Source organism: Haliaeetus leucocephalus, unplaced genomic scaffold (assembly GCF_000737465.1).
Source record: "Haliaeetus leucocephalus isolate CR32 unplaced genomic scaffold, Haliaeetus_leucocephalus-4.0 Scaffold76, whole genome shotgun sequence".
Classification (NCBI taxonomy): Eukaryota; Metazoa; Chordata; class Aves; order Accipitriformes; family Accipitridae; genus Haliaeetus; species Haliaeetus leucocephalus.
Genome location: NW_010972512.1, coordinates 2,769,848 through 2,789,779, shown reverse-complemented (window position 1 = coordinate 2,789,779; position 19,932 = coordinate 2,769,848). Strand labels below are relative to the sequence as shown.

At 40.9% G+C, this 19,932-nt stretch overlaps 1 protein-coding gene across 1 annotated transcript; it reads left to right on the top strand.

Moving 5' to 3' along the window:
* Nucleotides 1–59: 59 nt before the first annotated feature.
* METTL11B (methyltransferase like 11B) lies at nucleotides 60–16,492 on the top strand. Its single transcript, XM_010581512.1, has 4 exons — nucleotides 60–228; nucleotides 7,575–7,750; nucleotides 13,325–13,574; nucleotides 16,218–16,492. The coding sequence occupies exons 1-4, from the start codon at nucleotides 75–77 to the stop codon at nucleotides 16,490–16,492; spliced, it is 855 nt and encodes a 284-aa protein (XP_010579814.1). The 5' UTR covers nucleotides 60–74.
* The last annotated feature ends 3,440 nt before the right edge of the window (nucleotides 16,493–19,932 follow it).

Here is a 19,932-nt window from a genome sequence, read left to right as displayed (position 1 = left end):
CTCTTCAGAAGGACAGGTCCTCCAGAGAGCACAAGCCACAGCAGCTGTCCACCCTTGCAAAGAACCTCTTCATCATGGCACATAAAGCAGCACATTTGGCCTTTAAGTCACGCTGGCACAAGACAGACGAAGAACTCTGTCGGCACAGTATGTCCTTCATCTTGCATAAGGCGATCCAAAACGACTTCTTTCAGAGTTACCTTTATCTGCTGGAAAAGCTCCCCCTGGGTGAGTAGCTGGTGGGCAGGAGCATCTGTGTGTGTGTGTGACCATGCTCCAGAAAGATACATCATGTTAGATGGTAGAGTGCAGACACATTAATGACAACAAGTAGTAGTTTTGAGAAGCCTGGCTAGAGAGACTACAGTGCTAGCTAAACCATTCAGTACTCTCTCTCTCAGCTCCCTCTAATTCAGTACCCCGTTGTTTTATCTAAATGCTCCACAGATTGTTAGAGGGGGGCAAGGGAAAGACCACAAGAGTGAAAGAAAGTTTGGTTTCTGGCTGATGGTTCCTTTTTTTGTCACCATTCAAGTAAAACATGCATTGACCTCTTTGGAACTTGGAAGGACAAACGCAAAACTAGCAGAGCTGACAGGCCTTACTTTCTGTTGCCTGCTACCTGTTTCATTGTCATTCACTGCATCCTTAGCCTTGTCGTTTGTATTGTTTTAGACAAGTGCTTGAAAGGTAATGATTTTTAAAATTTTTTTCAAGAATCTTTGTAATCCCGATCTCTGCAGCAGGCTGTCTAACCTACTGTTTATTATCTGGGAGGAAAATGCTTCCAAAATGTTTGTTTATAGCCAAATTTCAGTGAAAGCCTCTGGTACAGGATGCCACGACATTTCTTTTAGATGCAGAAAATGAATGTTCATATCTTATGAAAATTTGACCCTGAATAAGAAGCAAAATTTCCCCAGGACAATATAGCTAAAAACTAGATTTGACTTGACTCTGTATTACATTAGCATGTCACTTCTTAAGCAGAATTATTCAGCCTCCACTCGATGTTAGAACTGTAGGAATTTAAGATGGAAAGGATGTGTCTGTGCAACCTGTTAAACTACCCTTCACACTGAATTCTTGAGGGCTCCTTCCTGATGGAATGATCCATTTAGGCAAGTGGATTATCTTACCTGATTGTGTGAAGCTATACAGACCCGAGTAAGAACTCTGCTCAAGTTGGTAGAATTTATGAGTCCTGTAAAGAGAGAAAGCAATTCTCTGTTATCTTAGTATTTTGATGTGGCTTTTCAAATGCAGCAATATCTGCAGCTATTTAAAATGAAACGTGGGAGATAAATACTCCTATCCCTAGTGGTAGGTAGCTATGAATGATGGAAAGGAAGGAAAGATGGAAAGGAAGGAAAGTCAATTATAGGTCGATGGAATCTCAAGAAGTCTGTGAAAATGTTATTCTTTCATTTGTTTTGAAAATAAACACAACATATGAGAAACTGAGCAGGATTTCCTACAGTGTTAACTGCTAGTGTAAGTACTAATAGATCATTTTAAGGGTAGAAGGTACCATTATGAACATCTAGCTTAGAATTTAATGTAAAAGTTCCTGCATTGTGCTTGTAACTTATGAATGGGTCACAGTATATGTTTATGAAGACAAAAACACCTTGGTTTAAGGGCTGCAAATGACTGAGAATCCATCAGTCCATCATTAAGCTGTTTCGAGGCCTAATTGCTTTACTCTTGTAAAACTATATTTTATTTCTTGTCTGAATTTTATCTGAATTTCCATTCCCAGCCAGCAAGCTTTGTAAAATATTCCTGTCAGACTAAAGATCCCCACTGCCAGGCTTTTCATGACCTGTATCATTAAAACTTCACTAAAGAGCTTACAAGCTTATTGCCAGCCTATGCAAATTAGTCTGACTCCATGGAAAAAGTACTGTGAGTCCAGCCTTCATGTGAACATGTAGTATGTCTGTTACTCCGTGGTTATTGTCATGAAGTAAAAGTATGTGTAAGGACAGGTACCGTGGGGTAGCTCGTGCACTGTGAATACACATCCAAGAAACTTCACAGCATGCTAGGATGGGTGGACTATCAGATGGGTAAAAAGTGGTTGGGTGATTGGGCTCAGAAAGTCATGGTCAAATCTCGAGGTCAGTGGAGTAGCGCAAGGGTCTGTCCTGGGACCTGTCCTTTTCAATGTCTTTATCAATAACCTGGAGGAGGTGAAGGACTGCTTGGTCATCACATTTGCAGATTGCAGCCAACTGGCAGGACTTGTCTGCAAGTTCTAGGTCAGGACTGCCATCCAGAGGCAGCTATTGGCTGGAGGAAGGAGGCCGTGGGAACCTAGTGAAATTCAAATTCACTGAAATTCAAAGGCAAATGCCAAGTCCTGTACCTGGAAAGGAAGAACCTTGGGCAACGACAACATGGCCTGGGCAGTGGCTGACCAGGGAGCAGCCCTGCTTGGTAGGGTTTTGGTAGACAGCAACTGAATATGACCAAGCAGTGTGTCCTGGAAGCAAAGGCGGCCAACAGTATCCTGGGATGTATTAACAAAAGCATAGCTAGTTGATCGAGGGAAGTCATTATCCCCTTCTATGCATCAGTCATTAGACAATACATGTGGAGTCTTGACATGCCCTGTGAAGAGAGACAAAGGGAATGGGGCATGTTCAGCCAGAGGAGACAGCTTCAGGGAGACCAAATATCAGCCTGCCAGTACCTACAAGAACATCACGAAGAAGATTAAGCTGAGCTCTGCACACTGGTGTGAGGCAGGAGGACAAGAGACAGTGGCCATAAATGGAAACAAAGTTCAGACTGGCTATACGGAAAAACTTTCCCCGTGAGGACAGTCAGGCATTGGAACAAGTTGCCCAGGGAGGTCATACAATTCTCCATCACTGGGGGCTTTCAAAACCTAGCTGAATAAAGTCCTGATGAACCTCATCTGACCTCATGTCTGTCCCTGCTTTGAGCAGAAGTTTGGACTAGGGACCTCCTTAGGTCCCTTCCAACCTGGATTATCCTGTGATCCAGTGCTCTCTGTGATGGAGAGGACAGAATGTGGCGGGTGTGAACATGTCTGCAGAATGACATTTTCCAGTTCAGTTCAGAGTGGAACTGAGCAGAAATGAACTTCAAGCTTCAAGACTAGATCCAAATATCTTTATGTAAACTGTATTAAACGACTAAAGCAACACTAAGACTGTGAACTAGCAGGGTAGTTAAGCGTGTGCTTAACCCTAAACATGAATAATAACACTGAAATCAAGCCTCACATTGAAACTTGCAGTGCTTCCCAGGGTCAGCAAGTTAGAAAGCTTGCTTCAAGCTATGCTAACTCCATGCTCCCCCAACTCCATTGCTAGGTTCGGTGGTGGAGCACTTTTAGGCATGTTTACTTATGAGCTGAGCATATCTGGTATCACAGCCTGTTAAGAGAAACATGTCACTTTTACAGACCAGGGTAACATTTATAAATAAGAGACATGAGTAACTTTAGGCCCTCATCCAACAATGTACTTAAATGTGTGTGAATGCCCTTAAGCCGAGTGGACTTTAATGGAGCTACTCAGATGCTGGAAATTATGCATGTGTTTACATGGGCTGTGGGACTCAGCGCCAGTGGGGTGATATCTGCAGTGGAAAACTTAGATGATAGGCCCATAGAGACAAATATTCCCGTGTGTGAGGCACGTGCCTCTAAGTAAAATCTGCTTTGCGGGTGGGCTGATGTTCATCCTCTATAAAACAGATTTTAAATGGTTCTTGGACCACAGTAGAGAGGTGAATTCTACCCTGCACCCAGATAAGTATATTTCAACTGATGCACAAAGCAGATGTTACATTTAAAAGGGAATACTCAGCCAAACTGGAATTAGTTCAATATCTTGCAGAAAGCAGTTGGAGCCACAAAACAAGGTTCACAAATAAAAACTTCAAAAAAATTACTTGCAACATTTACTTCTGCCAGGGAAATTTAGCTGAGTAAACTCTGCAACCAAGAACTGTAAGACAGTCTACTGCAGGTTGGGATTGCACCTGGTCTTACGTATTAAGTGGTCCATTTCTCTGGAGGTTTAGATCAGATACACTGGGAAATAAAATTTTGAACTGATCCATAAGATAATATTAGAGGTAATGTTCTGGACTTTGCAGGGCAAAAGGGGTTAGGTAGATACTCTCTGTTTAGTCCGGGACTTGGCATTCAGCTGTAGATCAACACTCTGCATCCAGACTGTGTTTGCAGCAACTGAAAATTAATGTCTCATGACTGGAGTGACCTTTAGGGAGCCAGTTTAGTTCTCAGCCTGCTTTTGCAGTGGGTTTGTCTTAACCATCTCCACTTGGGGGACTTGCCAGCAGATTTAGCTGAGAGACCAAGTGTGCCATGAAAAAAGCTTCTTCTTACTTTACTAGAAACACATTTCTAACCGTAAACCTTACAATTTACCTGCCTTAACACTGAAAACCTTGTCTGTGAAAGACAGCTGCCCCCCCCCCCCCAATGTCTGAGAGACTTGCAGTCTCCATCATCCTATCCTGCCTATGCCCTACTTTACAAAGTTCATTGAAATCAGGCTGTGTATCCATAACAGACCTCACAAGTATTTCATTTCCTGATGCACAAGATAGTCCCACATGGGTCATGGAAAGAGAGATGCCTCTGGCTAGACAGGTCCTGTGATGAGGGGGAGGTGTGCTGGAGCAGAGCTGCAACACTAACTGCCACCAAGGACGTGTGTGCCTCCTTGCACTTCTCTTTCAGGGTGGATTCCTGCAGCCTGGCAAACCTCCTTGTCCCTCTGGTCCTGCTGCTGGAGCCTGCATGCCAGGCACAGCTGTGAGGCAGATCAGAGGTGAGGTTGATTGGCTGTGTCTGGAAAATTGGGTTGCGCATCGGGAGAGTTGGCAGTGTTGCAAATTCATGAGAAGGAGGAGTAACACTGAGGGAGCAAGAGGTGGAAATCATCTCTACAGTGATCTAGCACTGCATGAGTGAGACTGTGGGTCTACAGGAGAAGACTTTGGGTACAGTGCCACCCTTTAAGTTAGCCTGTATCCTTGCATGCCCTCAAGTGGGAGACTTGCATAAAAAGATCTTTGCAAACTTCAGCGCATAGAGAAGACCCTATGGATGCAAAGCCCAGAGCTGGTTTCGGATGCCAGCACGTAAGGCAGGGCTCTGGGGCCCCAACTGGGCCGGGAGGAGCCACAGTCAGCTGGTGTATGCATGCAAGTCCTGCAGGCATTCTGCAAGCCTGATACTGCTTCTGAGTGAGAAATCTGAGCGCGCACACTACAGATCTGATATCCTGAACAGCATATCGTCCCCATGTGTTGCCTTGGGTCAAGCTTATGTTTTGAGTAGAAGGGCTCTGAATATTTGTTGTTCATGCTGCCAGCTGCCTGCAACACTCTGTCCTAGTGTGCAGACAGCCTGTAAATGCCTTTCACTTCAATCTAGCAAAATGGGATAAATCACTGGTCCTTGTTAGGTCCATTAAACAAGCCCTAGAAATCATCACTGGACTCTTATATGGAAGATCTTGCAAAGCTGACATGCAGGGATTCAGTTCTGTTCACCAGGCAGGCTGGCATATGAAATGGAGAAAAAAAGAGACACAGAGAAAACAAGATGGTGCCACTCCCTGGGGGAAGATGGAGGTCATTTACTGGAAGAATCACAGCCACCGATGGAGTCTTTTTCCCAGGCTCTGGGAGCCACCCTGGCCAAGTTGTGCTGGGGATTGGCTGCTGCCCCCTTTGTATTAATTTCTTCAACTAAATGGTTTCTTCTGAGTATGTGAATATAATCAGTGGAGTGTGTAAAACTCCCAGGTTTGAACCTTGCTGGGCTCAGTGCTTCTTGTGGTATAAATTTCTCAGGCATAACATAAATGTGTAATGGATTAAAGCTTTAATAGTATCCGTTCAGCAGTTGACTTAAGCAGGTGATGACAAGAGGGGCTAGTAATGCTGCTTTTGTTGGATGAAGGATATGCCGGGCATGCTGCTTATGTGTAACCCAATAGCACTATTCTGTTCGGAGTGGTCCTTGGTGGTAATTATTCCCCATCCTACTTCCTTTGTCCCCCGCTCATTTGCCTCCAAAATGTCATTCTCCTGCTGAGGATGGGCAGGCACACACTTATCATTCCCTGCTGAGCTTGCTTGCCCTCAGTAAATACATTCCAGGCTTATACTCAGGGCCTCTGGCCTAGCTCTCGTCCTCTGCATGGAGGGCATAATTCCTGTTCCCCAGCCGGTGTAAGCAAGGCCTGGCCTGTTCAGACCCTTCCCAGCAGCAACCGGCAGTGCTCCCGTGGAAGTTTAAAGATGCACTGACAAAGCATTGCTCCCTGGTCCTTCTGTGTAGGCAGCTGGCAGGGAGCTCTCCCGTTCTGTTGTTATTAACCCAAAAGGTGTTTGCTGCTGGATCATTTCCAGTTCCTGGAGCATGCTGGGAATCTGCAGCAGAGCTGGTCTTACACTGCAAGGTGGTGCTCGCAAAGACTTGTTCCCAGTGTGACTTCATCCCTCCTTATTGCTTAGCTTTCACAGACAGGCTTGTAGTTGTGTTTTTGTTGGAAGGTCTGTCATACACACAGGAAAATCCCTGGACGCTTGTATGCACACATGAGACAGTCAGAGGTGCTGGTTTCCAAGCAAACTGTTTATTGCCTGCCTCAATCCAAACTTCTGGGCTTCAAAACATAACTGCTTTTGATATACTGGTGCACATCGAGTATAGAAGAACTCAGGATGCGGAGGATAGACCTCAGTTTTTTAAAGAGTAGGGGAAAATAGCCCTTCACCCAGCAAATCTCACAGGTTTTATTAAAACAGCTTCAAACTTAAGATTGCTGTATATTACCAGCAAAATAGCCAAGCAATTAAAAGAAACATCCAAGCCTCCAGCACACAGGAACTTTCCAGTATATCACCCACTGATTATCTCTGTCCTTGATCTGTGACAGATGAAAATTTCAGACTGTCTCTTCTAAATTGTCTTCCCCCCGTATACTCATTTAGGCCTGAGACTACCATCTGCTCTTTGGTTCAGCTTACTTGCAGTGCCACAGATTGTACAGCATCACTAAAGATAAACCAGAGCAAGTGCCTCATTTATCCACTCTCTTCTTGGTGCACTCTCCGTGCAACTGTCAATGGCTAGAAAGCATATGTGGAAATCTGCAGAACAGTTAGGTTTGTGATAGTGGAAGTGATGACCCTGCATAGCAATAAATGCTGCCCACAGTTTTTCTGGGAGCAAATCAACCCCCTTGCTCTCTTTGGCATGCATGTTCACTTCAAACTTGAAATGATTTTTCACTGACATGAAAACATAATGTGATGACAAAAACAATGTCTGAGCTGGGGAGGCAGTGAATTTGCCCAAGGGGGTCTGTATCCCTTCAAGGTCTTACAGGATTAAATCCAACACCTTCCTTCTACCTTTGCTTTAGAAACAGAGGTTTGGTGATTTGAAGGCTCAACTTCAGTTTATAGTTCTTCGCCATTCTGCCTTCAGAGCAATAAACTAAACCAGAAATATGTCATTAACAATAAAATAGTGATTTATCTGCTTGCAGTGAAACTTTACGCTTTGACAAGTCAAGTTATCAATGGGGAGATGCAGTTCTACGCCAGGGCCAAACACTTCTACCGGGAGGTGCCAGCCACAGAAGAGGGCATGATGGGAGACTACATTGAGCTCTCCAATACAGACATTGAATCCTCCAGGGAGTTTCTCAGGAGGTTTGTTGGGGTGAGTCATTTAATCCCATCTTCTGCAAGAAACAGTGGTGATGTGTCATAAATGACATACACTGTGCCCAGTCACATGTATTTTAAATGGCACCATATGTCATATTTGATATGCAGTCACAGGCCATAACTGTCATTGGGTCTAGTAATGTATTCTGCCAGGTCATGCATCATCATGAGTACACATTTTGCCTGGCCTTATGTCAGTATTTACCTGGTTTGCATCCTTTTCTTATGCTCCAAAGCTGCAAAGAGGATTGTGCAAGGAGTTCTTATAGCTGTGTTTGGGGGAGGTTAATTCTCAGTGCAGGACTGGGACCTTTCGTGATAAAATCCTTGCTGGCTTCAGTGGGAGATTTGTCTGTGCAAATTCCTGGAGTCCATTTGGGAAAGTAGCTGGGACTAAATGCCAAGTTTCTGTTTTGCCTATTTATAGATATTTCTGAGAATGCTGCAACGAAACGCAGCCCTTCCCCTCCCCCCTCCCCAAACATTAGGAGTATATAGAATAAGCTACCCATTAGGAAAAATATTTTTTTCTTGAACATTCCAGTGTCACTGGGGACCTTTGCAGGCAGATTGCTAAAGGTCTGTGAACATCTTCAAAGGTCTGCTTTGACCTGAGATGCAAAGAGATGCCAAAGTAGGATTTTAAAAGCACCTACAAAGCAATATCACTTTGGCACTTAGGTTTCTGAGAATCTTGTTGATGCCTAAATATGTCTTTGGGAATCTGCAAATCTTTAAAAGTGTGGACTGATGGGTTCCTGACTGCCCTTCCCTCATCCCAGTGGAAAAGCCCACTAAATTAGCACAACAACAGTATTAGATGCTAAAGAATCCACAAAGCTACAGGAAAACAAATTTCTTAAGTTCTCCTGGTTACCAAATGACTAGTTCTATATAATGCTACCATAGATCTTTCATTTTCTGCTCAAATGTACAGATTTGGGATAGCCAGATGACCTTTTTTTAGTCTTAATGATCTACTGTGGAAAAAAGCTCAATAAGTTAATTAGATGTTGTGTATAAAAAAGGGCACAATTTAAATGGCTTGGGAGGGAAAATGAGTGTGGCTTAACAACACATAGAAATCCTGTAGAGCAGTGAAGGACAAGTGATGGCAAAGTTTGCTGTACCTAATAGAGGGAGGCTTTTGGGGCAGTGAGCCAGCGAAACAGAAGTGAACAGCTACATTTCTTTATTAACAGTCATTTGTATTAATGCTAATGCAAAAAGGCTTCACAACATTTCAAAGCCTCACTATATCAGGCTTTCTACAAACACAAAGTAAGAAAACACAAAGGAAGTTCAGCAAGGCAGCTGAACCTGATGGTAAAATGACATTTTCAGAAAAAATGAAATGCAACTTATAAGCCTAGAGCCAGCTCTAGGCACATTCCTTAAATTTTAATTAAGTCTTGTTTTAAGGACATTCGTGGAATTCAAGTGGTGCATAAGTGTGTACTCAGGGAAAGATTTCACGCTTCCTAGACATCGTAGAGATTCAGTTTCCTGAACGGCAGGTTTATATCACACTGTTATGCTTTCTCATCTCCAAGACCCGAAAAGGAAAGAACTACAGTCTGTAGCAGAGTTTCACATGCCAAACAGAAATCATACCCAATGCATCAGGTGTGATGACAGATACAAAATACTCCAGAGCAGAGTTCCAATTCCTATTATTAGCCAGGGATAGAAAGGATACTCTGAATGGCCAAGATCAAACAAGAAAAAGAAAAAAGGAACAGAAAGGATTCTGCACATTTTGCTAATTCTGATTTAGTTTGTTAAAGCCTGTCCTCTCTTGAGATACATTCAATTGGTTATGTTACTTATGGTTTATTTTCCTTTCTTACTGCTGCAATTTGAATCCTACTCAACCAGATACAGCTATTTACTGGCTTTCTGTAGTAGTGACTTTACCGTAAGGCTAATTTGAGTTATGTCTTCCCAGGTTTATGGCTCCGAATATTTTATTTTTCTAATAAGGTGATGAAGATATAGAAAAAAGCAATTTGCTCCACCCTAATATAAACTATACTTTCTTTTTTAAAGAGAAGTTTAACAAAATCAGAAAATAGGAAAATTAGTTTCAGATCAACTGAACATATTTCACTTAATTTTTTTTATTGTTTTATCCTCTGAAAAAATTTTCCCTTTGTTTTCAAGAGTTCAAGTCAGTTCCAAAATGAAAAATGCTGTTTAGAAATGAAAAGTTGACAAGTTGGGGGTTTTTTTCCTTGAAAGTTGTGAAGAAGAAGTATCTTGACATTTTCAACATTCTTTCCCATGTTTTTTGGCTATAACTATTCTCTAGATTTGAAATATCAATTTCACAGAGAGTTTTATTCTTCCAAAACTTTATTTTCTGGCACAAATAGTGCTCCTTAAACAACGGTTGCCCAGTTCCACTCAAATTACCCCTCTTGAGTTAGTTTGGCTGGTGTGGAAATGCCACACAGTGACATTTCCCTTACATGACTGATGTTGCATACCTTCATGTATGGCATTTCTTAGCACGATTCTTAGCACCACTGTAAACTGAGCTACAGATTTCTTTATCACTGGAGAATTTATGTTGCCTGGGCACATGGAAGGAATTACAGAAAGGACTAAGGACTTCACTTATATTTTAGCCTGTCTCCTTCCCAGGTGAGTCAAACTGAGCTAAAAGTGCCACTGTGCTCAAGTTAAGAGGTTTTATGTGTGTGTGGGCAGAACTCAAACCAAGAGCAACATTACTTGAGCCAACAGTGCTGTACAGACAAGCTATAGGCTGTCTTAGGTACAGTCATACTTGAAGGGTTATCAGCAGAACTATATCACTGCATATTTACGGCAATGTATTAATGCCAGTTAAAGCCTTGATGTCCACATAGACACTGTGTTTTCAAGTGCCTAATCCAGAGGTAATATGTAAAAAAAGGAAATAAAGAAAACAAAGAAACCATTCATTCAGGAATAGTTGTGAGCTATAGGTGTGTGAAATAATACAGATGGAGATTATATTAACTTTACAGCTCCCTTACTGCCCTAAACCCTTTCTCCCCTAAACCCTTTCTCCCTTTCTTGCCCTCAGTTCACCTGTGTGATTGGTTACTTGCTGAATCAAAAGCTTCTTGAAAGTGATTTTTCTCCTGTTTGATCTCAAGGGGATGGAAGAGATGTTGAAAACCTGGTTTTTTATTTTTTTTTTAATTTAGAAAGAAAACCAGTGTGATTTTTATCCATTTCTGAACTCTGGGGTTTTCTTATCCTACATATCTACACTGCCTCCCTGCCCTTCCAAGACCTGAAGTAGCATCAGGAACATATTCCACAGCTCTTTTATCCCTAAGGAAATTTGTGAGTGCCCTATTTAGCTTTACAGAAGAATTTTTGAGTGGGTATGTGTCCTAAATGATAATGATTCTGAGTAATGGGAAGCAGGTAATCGGAGGAGCAGTCAGTCTTAAATTTTGAAGCCTGTTCTGGCTTAAAATTTTCACTTATACCATTTTTTTAAATAAGGAGTCTGATTTTCACTCAATTAGGCTTTTGGGAAAATGATTGCCTTCCAAAGAAAATGTTAATACCCTGTCAAAGCTCTGAGCACTTCCAAACTGAAAATATATTAACTGAACATGGAATTATGTCAACATTTTCATTACAAATGGAGCCGTGGTGCTTCACAGGGCTTCTCAACTGACTGCCTGATGCTCTTGCTCCCTTTCAGCAAAGTGTGAGATCAAGCTTCATCTCCCATGATTGTTCCCTTTCCTTCTTCTCAATGGCAAATAGAGGTGTGTCATCAGAGGTCCTTCCCATGACACATCATGGGAGATGAATTCCCTGTTTCAGGTGAGGTACTGTGACTGTAGGTTCTCTGTAACACAAATGTCAAAGAAGTTATATGGCTTTTTGTCAAATTCTCTTGGTTGTTTTGGTAAATCATCCTGGTTTTCTCACCAGCTTTCTCAAAGATTTTTACTTAATCACAGCAATGTAGGCCTGTATGTATCTGCCAGCAAACAATATGGAAATCCACCTTATAAAGATCCAAGACACAGTTCCTTCTCCTTTCATGAACTCCTTGTTACAGCTTAGCCTGGTCCTCAGTAAAAGCCACATGGTCCTACGTGCAGCCTGTGAGTGAAGAATGGCTCACATTTTCTGGCTAACTACAAACAGGTAGTCTCCAGAGTCCAATAGGGTTGAAGGCTTGTAGACTCTTGCACACATCGGGAGATTAATCTTCCTAGGTACACAAATTGGGACCAGCAGCACTGGAAACTGGTGAGAGCCTTTGAGGTCCTTGTGCTCTTTCTACAGTTACTCTATGTAACCAGATGCTCAGCTGGGCTATTCATAGTCATGTCAGTGACAGTACTGTCCTTTGACCTTAATAATCTACTGAATTACCCACTGAAGCAAGGCCAAAAAAGCAGTGACTTATGTGATTTATGCTTGGTCATTACAGAGGGTGTCTCCCAATAAGCAGGAAGAGCAAGACTCTTCCTGGCCTTATTTCTTTCAAGAGCAGTGAAGCTGCAGCAGGGACTTTGGCCCATAGCTTTCACTTCAACACTCAGTTCCAGAGGACAGGGAAAAGGTGTTTACATTTGCTTTTAATATATTTCTTTAACAGATAACTTTGGCCAGGGGAGCTCCAATCCCACACTCAGTGCATGTACAGACGTACAATTTTTTTTTTACAGAACAGCAGCAGGCCCTTTAGAGCCTTTTTATAGCTAGAATGGAAGCTTTAGGGGTGAAATACAGCTTTCATTATAAAGCTCCTTTAACAGTGACTCATTATTTTCTCATAGACATAGCCTTTGTGCCACATTTTTTCATGTCTCTGTCCAGAATGATATTTATGAAGAAAAAAAGAACAGTTAAGCAAAATCTACTCAATCATCTTTCTTGTCTCTATGCCTAAAAAAGAAATTCTGTATATGCTCCAGTCCAAACTTTTTGAGTTGGCATAAGTTACCTACAAATCCAAGAGCTACATTCAAACACAGCTTGTTTTGAAAACCACACTCTGATCCCAAGGATGCTGTGTATCTGCAGAGATGTCCATGAGCACTTTGGGAGTTCTGTGCTGCAGAAGTTCCTTCTTGCATGCAGTATTTGGTATATGCTTACTTTTTTGTTAGGCCTTTACAGGGCTTAGAATGAGGCTTATCTAGCCATGTAGTTGGTTGTGAGGTATGAATATTTGACAGATGAAGTGGCAAGGACTTTACAAAGACCAGTGGATCTTCTGAGAAAGCTAGGAGCTTGTGAAAGATTATGTCTCTTTTTATACCAAGCAAAAACTTACTGTACAGCAATAAATGCAGGGCTGCAGTGAGGAAGTCCCATCAACAGCAGCCTGGGAACATAGCAACCCAGGTTGGCTCACACAGAGGTGCCCAAAGCTGTATTGATACTATCCCAGGTTCTTACCAATCTTGCAACAGCCCTGCACAAATAAGGAGACGAGACACTAGGCTTGGTGGACTAAAGGCCATAGCGGGTAACACAGTTGCTATGATCTTTCAGGTGGTATTTTTCACATTTCAAATTATCTTCTTGTATCCCACAGGGGGTGGGGAAAGCTGGCACCAACCGCGCCCTGGACTGCGGCTCTGGGATAGGTCGTATCAGCAAGCATGTCCTGTTACCAGTTTTCAAGAGCGTGGAACTGGTGGATATGATGGAGAATTTCCTGGCTGAGGTTCCAAACTACCTGCAGGGCAAGGAGGACAGAGTAGAGATGTATTATTGCAAAAGCCTCCAGGAATTCACTCCAGCCCAACAAAGATATGATGTCATCTGGATTCAGTGGGTTTCAGGTTAGTTCAGCATGATTCATCCAGCCCAGCATCTCACAGAACTATACAGCCTGTGATAAAGTTTGTTAAAAGAATGGTGCAGCTGTAAAAGGATGTTCTCAAATCTTTGGGACTGCTTCCTAAAATCTCACAAAAGACTTCTGAGAGTTCTCCCCAGCCACATGCACAGTGGGTACAAATCAAGTTGGTTTTTTTCAGGTCACGTACTGGAGGAAGGTACATGTTCTTGGAGAGTAGCTTGCATACTAAGGTGCAGCTGAGGAGAAGGCCTTATATATGGGTTTTCTTGAGCAGGAACCCTCCTTCTTAGCTGCCAGTGCTGCAGACAGATACACGGGGTTGGCCTTATCTGTGGGCAGGGATTTCTGAATCTGATGATTATCCAGACTTGGGGGTATTTCAGGAAACAATCTGAAAAAAAACCATAGCGAAATCACCAATACCTATAAACCAGATCGTATCTTATACATGCAGTGATGCTTATCAAACAGGTTCACTTAGCTATGTCCTACCATACCCTCTCATGTAAGAAATATCTGCTTCTTCTCCTGCAGCCACCCCAGTGAATGCCCTGCAGCATTAAGAGCCGCAAACTGGCAGTCAGATAATGTGGGGTATGTTCGTCACAAAAAAAAAAAAAAAAAGGTACTTAGTGTTTTCTAGAAAACCTGCTGCAGTGCCTAACTGTCCTTCCAGAAAGAAGGTTTTCTCCTAGTCTGTGAACCTAAGTGTCGATGGTGCAGTTTCAGCTGGCAGAAGTCATTATTCTAAAGCACAAGAGGAGGCCTGAACAATTCCTTCTCTCCAAAACGCCAGAGATAGTTTCTTGCTAGGCAAAAAGAAAGATGAAGGTAGAGAGGTTAGCACAGAAGATGGTTTTATTCAGGAGCACTTACTTGTCCTCTACACATAGTCTTAAAAAGTAATGAAACTTGAGCTTCTTAGAACAGGTCTTTATAGCTCTACAAGCAAATTGCTTCAGAACAGTATCATTTTCCTTTGTATTTTTGCTTTTCTTGAATAACCAGTCATTGAAGTAAATGTAGCTCCTGCCTCATCTTTTGAGCAAATCTGAGTGAACATGAAACTGAATGAACTAAGACTTGTCTGAGGCTGTGCTGATCAGCTATGTGGCTGCTAATGAAGGGAGCATATGCCTTCTCTTTAGCACAGACACAGAATCTCCTTCCTCCATCAGTTTCAATGAATTATGTAGCGATCTTAAGTATTAATCAACCTTCTATCCCAATCTTGAATTTGGCTGAAATACACCAACAAGCTCAGCGCTTTTTGGTGGAGTGAGGGTAGGACTGTCTGGTAGAGGGCAACACCACGAAGATCTCATTTTCTTAGGAAGGTAGGCTAAAAGCTAAAGTATGAGAACATTAAGTTCTAAATTAGGTTTTCAGAAGCTTCAATGAGTCTTGCCAATGCAATCTTGATTTGTCTTATGTATGCTTAAGTATATGAGCCCAGGCTATTATTTTATCAAAAAATAAAAATGCAAGTTTACATTTCATATAGAAATTACCATTTTCCTTCAACTTGAAAGGTATTCAGCTTTAGGCTTTGGGGGTTTTTTCTTTTTCTTTTTTTTTGGGGGGGTGGTTAAAGAAACCTGACATGCTATGTCAAAATGTGGTTTTGAAATGACAACTTCCATTTATAAAAGTTTAAATCTTCCATCAAGAAAACTAAATATTTTTACTAGAAAACACAAACGATTATTTTTTTCAAGTCTTTCAGTTTCTGACCACCTGTCCTTGTTAATTCATTTTAGATGTTTCACTTGTGAGAGTTCTCATTTTGCTCTTCTCTGAGCCCTGCACTACTGATCTCAACATAACATAAGTATTGATATTTGAGAAGGAAGGATAAATAACACAATCTCAGTAACAAATTGAAAAAAGTACTCTATGTATATGGTATATGCAGAAATCACAACAGTATGGGGTAATATAAAGAGTTTATTTAGCAGTGTGGAAGGTCTTGCATTCCTCACTGGATCTTTGATCCAGAACTCCTTTGATGGATACATAACGTTACACAAAGTTACAGAGATTTGTAGCAGTAAAAGACAGAAGGGACTGTTAGATTATCTAGTTTGACCTACTGTATGTCACAAGCTGTTATATTCATTCCTTTACCCTTGTACTGAGACAGTAGTTTGTGTTCAATTAAAACGTATCTTGAGAAATTCAACCACACTTGATTTGAGGACTTCAAGAGGTGGTAAACACCACTTCTGTTGGTAGTTTCCAATGGGTAATTACTTACACTGTTAAACAGTTGTCACTTATTTCCAGTATGAATTCGTTTGGCTCCAGCTTCCTGCCACTGATTCTTATTATGACTTTAACCACCAGATTAAAGAACCCTTCAGCACCCAGTATTTTCTCCAGTATTCCCATTGACTTCTGTCCACATCTGTTGCTACTGCTAATATGGATCCTAAATATTGATTTGAGTTTGTAATTGTTGATCTTGTTGATTTGCCCAAGATTTCATAATTAAATCTGGTAGGACTAGAACTTCTGCAATAAATAGGGAATGGAGACTCAGATCAAGGCACCATTCTGATGTGTACGGGGGAGTCTGTTTGAATGGTTAATAGTGATCTATTTTCCATCTTTTCATCTGTAGGATATCTGACAGATAAAGATCTCCTGGAGTTTCTCATCCGGTGCCAGAATGGCCTGAAGGATAATGGTGTTATCATTCTCAAGGACAATGTAGCCAGGGAGGGCTGTATCCTGGATTGTCTGGATAGTAGTGTGATCCGAGACCTGAACATCCTCCACAGCCTCATTGAAATGAGTGGACTCACCATCCTACGAGAGGAGAGGCAGGAGGGATTCCCTGAGCAGTGTGTCCCTGTCTGGATGTTGGCCATGCAGAAAGGCCCTGGCCATTCCTGATTGCATAGTGAGACTGCAGAGACTGGACTATGGATGAACCACAGGACTGGGAAGGAGAAAAGCATCTACTAGAATCCTCCTAACCATGCAGTGCTACTACTATAACTCTAGGGCAGCAACTCCTAAAGGATCAGGAGAGAATTACAATTGAGCCAGCTTCAGGGAATAGTCTGCTTCTAAATCCTGCCTGCTTCATCATTCTGTCCATTTTTAAAAGCCTTTCTAACAGCTCCTTGTCAGATCTCTCTTTGATTAAGGAGTTAATACTGGACAAAACTCAAATAATAGAAAATAATTGGTTCTGAAGTTTCTGTAGTGGCTAATTCATTTTGGAGTGTTCTGTATGAGGTCTTAACAAATCACCCTGGTTTTTGCCATAGCACTTAAATCTTCTTGGAATTTAAGAAGGATCTGTCAGATCACCAAAGCAGGAAATTTAAGTAACTTCTGGAAAATCTAACCCAAATTTTGACTGTCATCACTATCTGTACTTTAAAATATTTAAGCAAAAAATGTAAGGAAAATTTTATCCATTTGTTGGCATCAGCTATGCAGTTTCTTTTTTGTTTGTTTGTTTGTTTTTTTCCATTTCTGTCAGTTTAGACAATAAGACAACCTGGTTAATTTTCCATTTTTAGGAACTATTTTATCTTCCTGATGTTTCTGCCATAGAACAATAGTGGTGTGTAAAGGTTTTTGCACTCCAGAGGAAAACTTAAATGATAAATACATGCATGTTTACATTGAAATTTTGTGAAAAGATTGCCCCACAAATTACGTTCTGGAAAATATTTTTTCAAAATGTTCACAGTGGAAACCACTTGAAAGCTTCTCTTTATTATTCATACCACTGTAAATTTCTTTCTTTCCCACATTCAGAACGAGTCTGGCACCATATGCAGAGCTAATGGGATTTCATGGGGTGTTAATAGTAAGACTGTAAGAAGAACTAATACAGTATTGTATTAATTAACAACTGTACTAAACTGCAGAGGGTGTTAGTGTAACCCGAAAGCATCTATGATTTATATTCAAACAGCAGCTGTATAAGCCTGGATTTGAAAATACTAACACACATAGCATCTCCTTAAGGCTCACAGAAATTACAAATTAAGCTTCTTGTCCTCTTCATATAGGTGCAGAAAGTACTGTGGGAGGACAGAAGTTCATTTTGCAAAAAAATTCAGAATTTGAAATTCTGCTTCATTCTGAATGAGGACAAGAAGGGAGAATTTTGAAATTCTTTAGGAAGGAAAACCACACAACCACAGACTTTTCCAAGTTGATTAAAATTTTTCATTCAGACAAAATCAAATGTTTCTTTTGATTTGGACTTTTAAAATAATTTGCACTTAAAATATTATTAAATGCAGTAAAAAGCAAATTCAATATGGCTTATTCAAAATTTTAGAAATTAATGATGACGTTAGAATGGACTGTTCTGACTCTGTCAGAATTTTTATCATGTTTTATTCCCCTGAAATGCAATTCTGGCAAAATTTAGCAAACTTTAAAAAGAGTTGCATTATGACAAACCCCCACGTTCTGATAGAAAGGGGTTCTATAAAACATCCTCCACATGACTGTAGGCACAATTGTCTGTGTCAGATATTGTCATCTGTGTTAGATTAACTCGCATAGAAGCCTGAAGATAACGAGATCAGGGAATGTCTCAGCTGGATTTTAGTATACTTTGCCATCCTTTGATAACAAATCTCCAGTTTTGGTTTTAATTGCACAACTCATCTTCTCTAGCAATATGGTTGCATATGTTGAGAATTTCCAGTTTATGGTAGAGGGCTTCCTGCCATCAGATCTTATCCAGTAATTGTTCTCTAAATGTGCCATCGCTAATTGTAGCATTAAGGAAAACAACGCTGGTGATTTGGTGAATATTCTGGCATTTCATATAGCTTAGAAACCTATGGTTCCCATGACACAGATGCTTCTGGAATGTTTTGGCTAATTCTTCCATTCAAATCAACTGGTAATGAATGTAAATTTAGTATATAACATTGTTAAAAACCCTAGGTGAACACTTACATTCTGGAATTGTCTCCAGAACTAAGCGCTTCAAATTCCCTTTAAGCCACTACAATGCTTTCATTCTGCCGAGGCTGCTAAAACTTGCTGTGGTCTTTGTGTGCATATGAGAATGTGTAGATATCTGAAGGAAACCCAGTCATTTGTTTTACAGGAAAGAGGCATCAGTCCTATAGTTAGTAACACTGGTTAGGAATAACAGGAGAATATTTAAAAGACCTTTACATGGATTACAAATTAATTTGTCCTTCATCATTTTTTCTTCCAGTCAGAGACATCTGCCATAGTGCAGAATACTTGGGGACTGCTGGAGATCCTAATACAATCGTGTCTGTGCCAGGCATATCTGAATGGTGTTGGTCTCTACAATGGTGAGAGAACAGCATTGTGGAAATAGGGAAGTAAACAACTTTATACAAATAAACAATTTCATAGAAATCTAAACAGCTGCCACATCTCACAGGGCAGAATATATCAGCTGTTCACTTACACACCAGAGTGGGTGCTGTTCAGTAATGAGAGTCATGGTTCCAAGATGGATATAGAATGTAAAGTGGTTTAGGATGAAAGGTAGAATATAAATGACTGGTATTGTTATCAGTGAAATACATTTTTCAAGGTAAAAATGTTCTTCCCGTATTTTGTACATCTTTCCTATTTGAATTTCCAGAGTGCATATATGTAAACATATAATGAAAATTGGTTCCCTTAACTATGTGAGAACAGAGACAAGTAAAATCTTAATTTAGTAGAAAACCCCATACTTCATGGTTCCCACATTCCTGGAAATTAACGTTTCATGGCTGTGTTGCTTCCACAGTAAAATATTAAAGCTTTTCTGGTGACATAATGAACCCCAAGAGTAAAGAAACACAAGCCCTCCAGGGGCTTAAATGCATGAGATTGCTGCAGACTGAATAATATTTTGGCTTCCTCCTTTTCCAAAGTGTATTTTAATTCAAGAACTCCCAGTCAACCAGTGTAGGCCACCCTTAAATGTTCGTGAATTTGGGCAAGGGCCATTCTTGGCTTTAAAGTTCAGGGCTCTCTGGACTTTACCATAGTAAATAAGAATAATAATAATGAATCACAAATTTCAAACAGAAGATCTTGCTTAGAAATCATCTGTGTATCAGTTGCTTTTTGGTGTTCAAAGACTGGATAATCAACTCAGTTGCTCTGCCTCAACTATCAGGTTATTTAAACCATGTATTTAAAGAAGTCTTCAGCTCATCAGATTGCAGTGGGAGTTTGAATCCCATTTGTTTGGTGCTCATTTAAGACTGGTTCCTGATCTCAGCGTTACCAGAAATTTAATCCAAGATCAAGACCCTGGTTGAGGCAAGGTTCACAGAACATTCAGGATCCTTCAAGCTGAAGCCCTCATTCACCACTGA

Excerpts from the sequence above, each read along its gene's own strand:
- METTL11B (XM_010581512.1), top strand. The coding sequence starts at position 75 with ATGGCACATAAAGCAGCACATTTGGCCTTTAAGTCACGCTGGCACAAG. Across the intron at positions 229-7,574 it reads GCTGGAAAAGCTCCCCCTGG|TGAAACTTTACGCTTTGACA; the intron begins GTGAGTAGCTGG and ends ATCTGCTTGCAG. Across the intron at positions 13,575-16,217 it reads CTGGATTCAGTGGGTTTCAG|GATATCTGACAGATAAAGAT; the intron begins GTTAGTTCAGCA and ends TTTCATCTGTAG.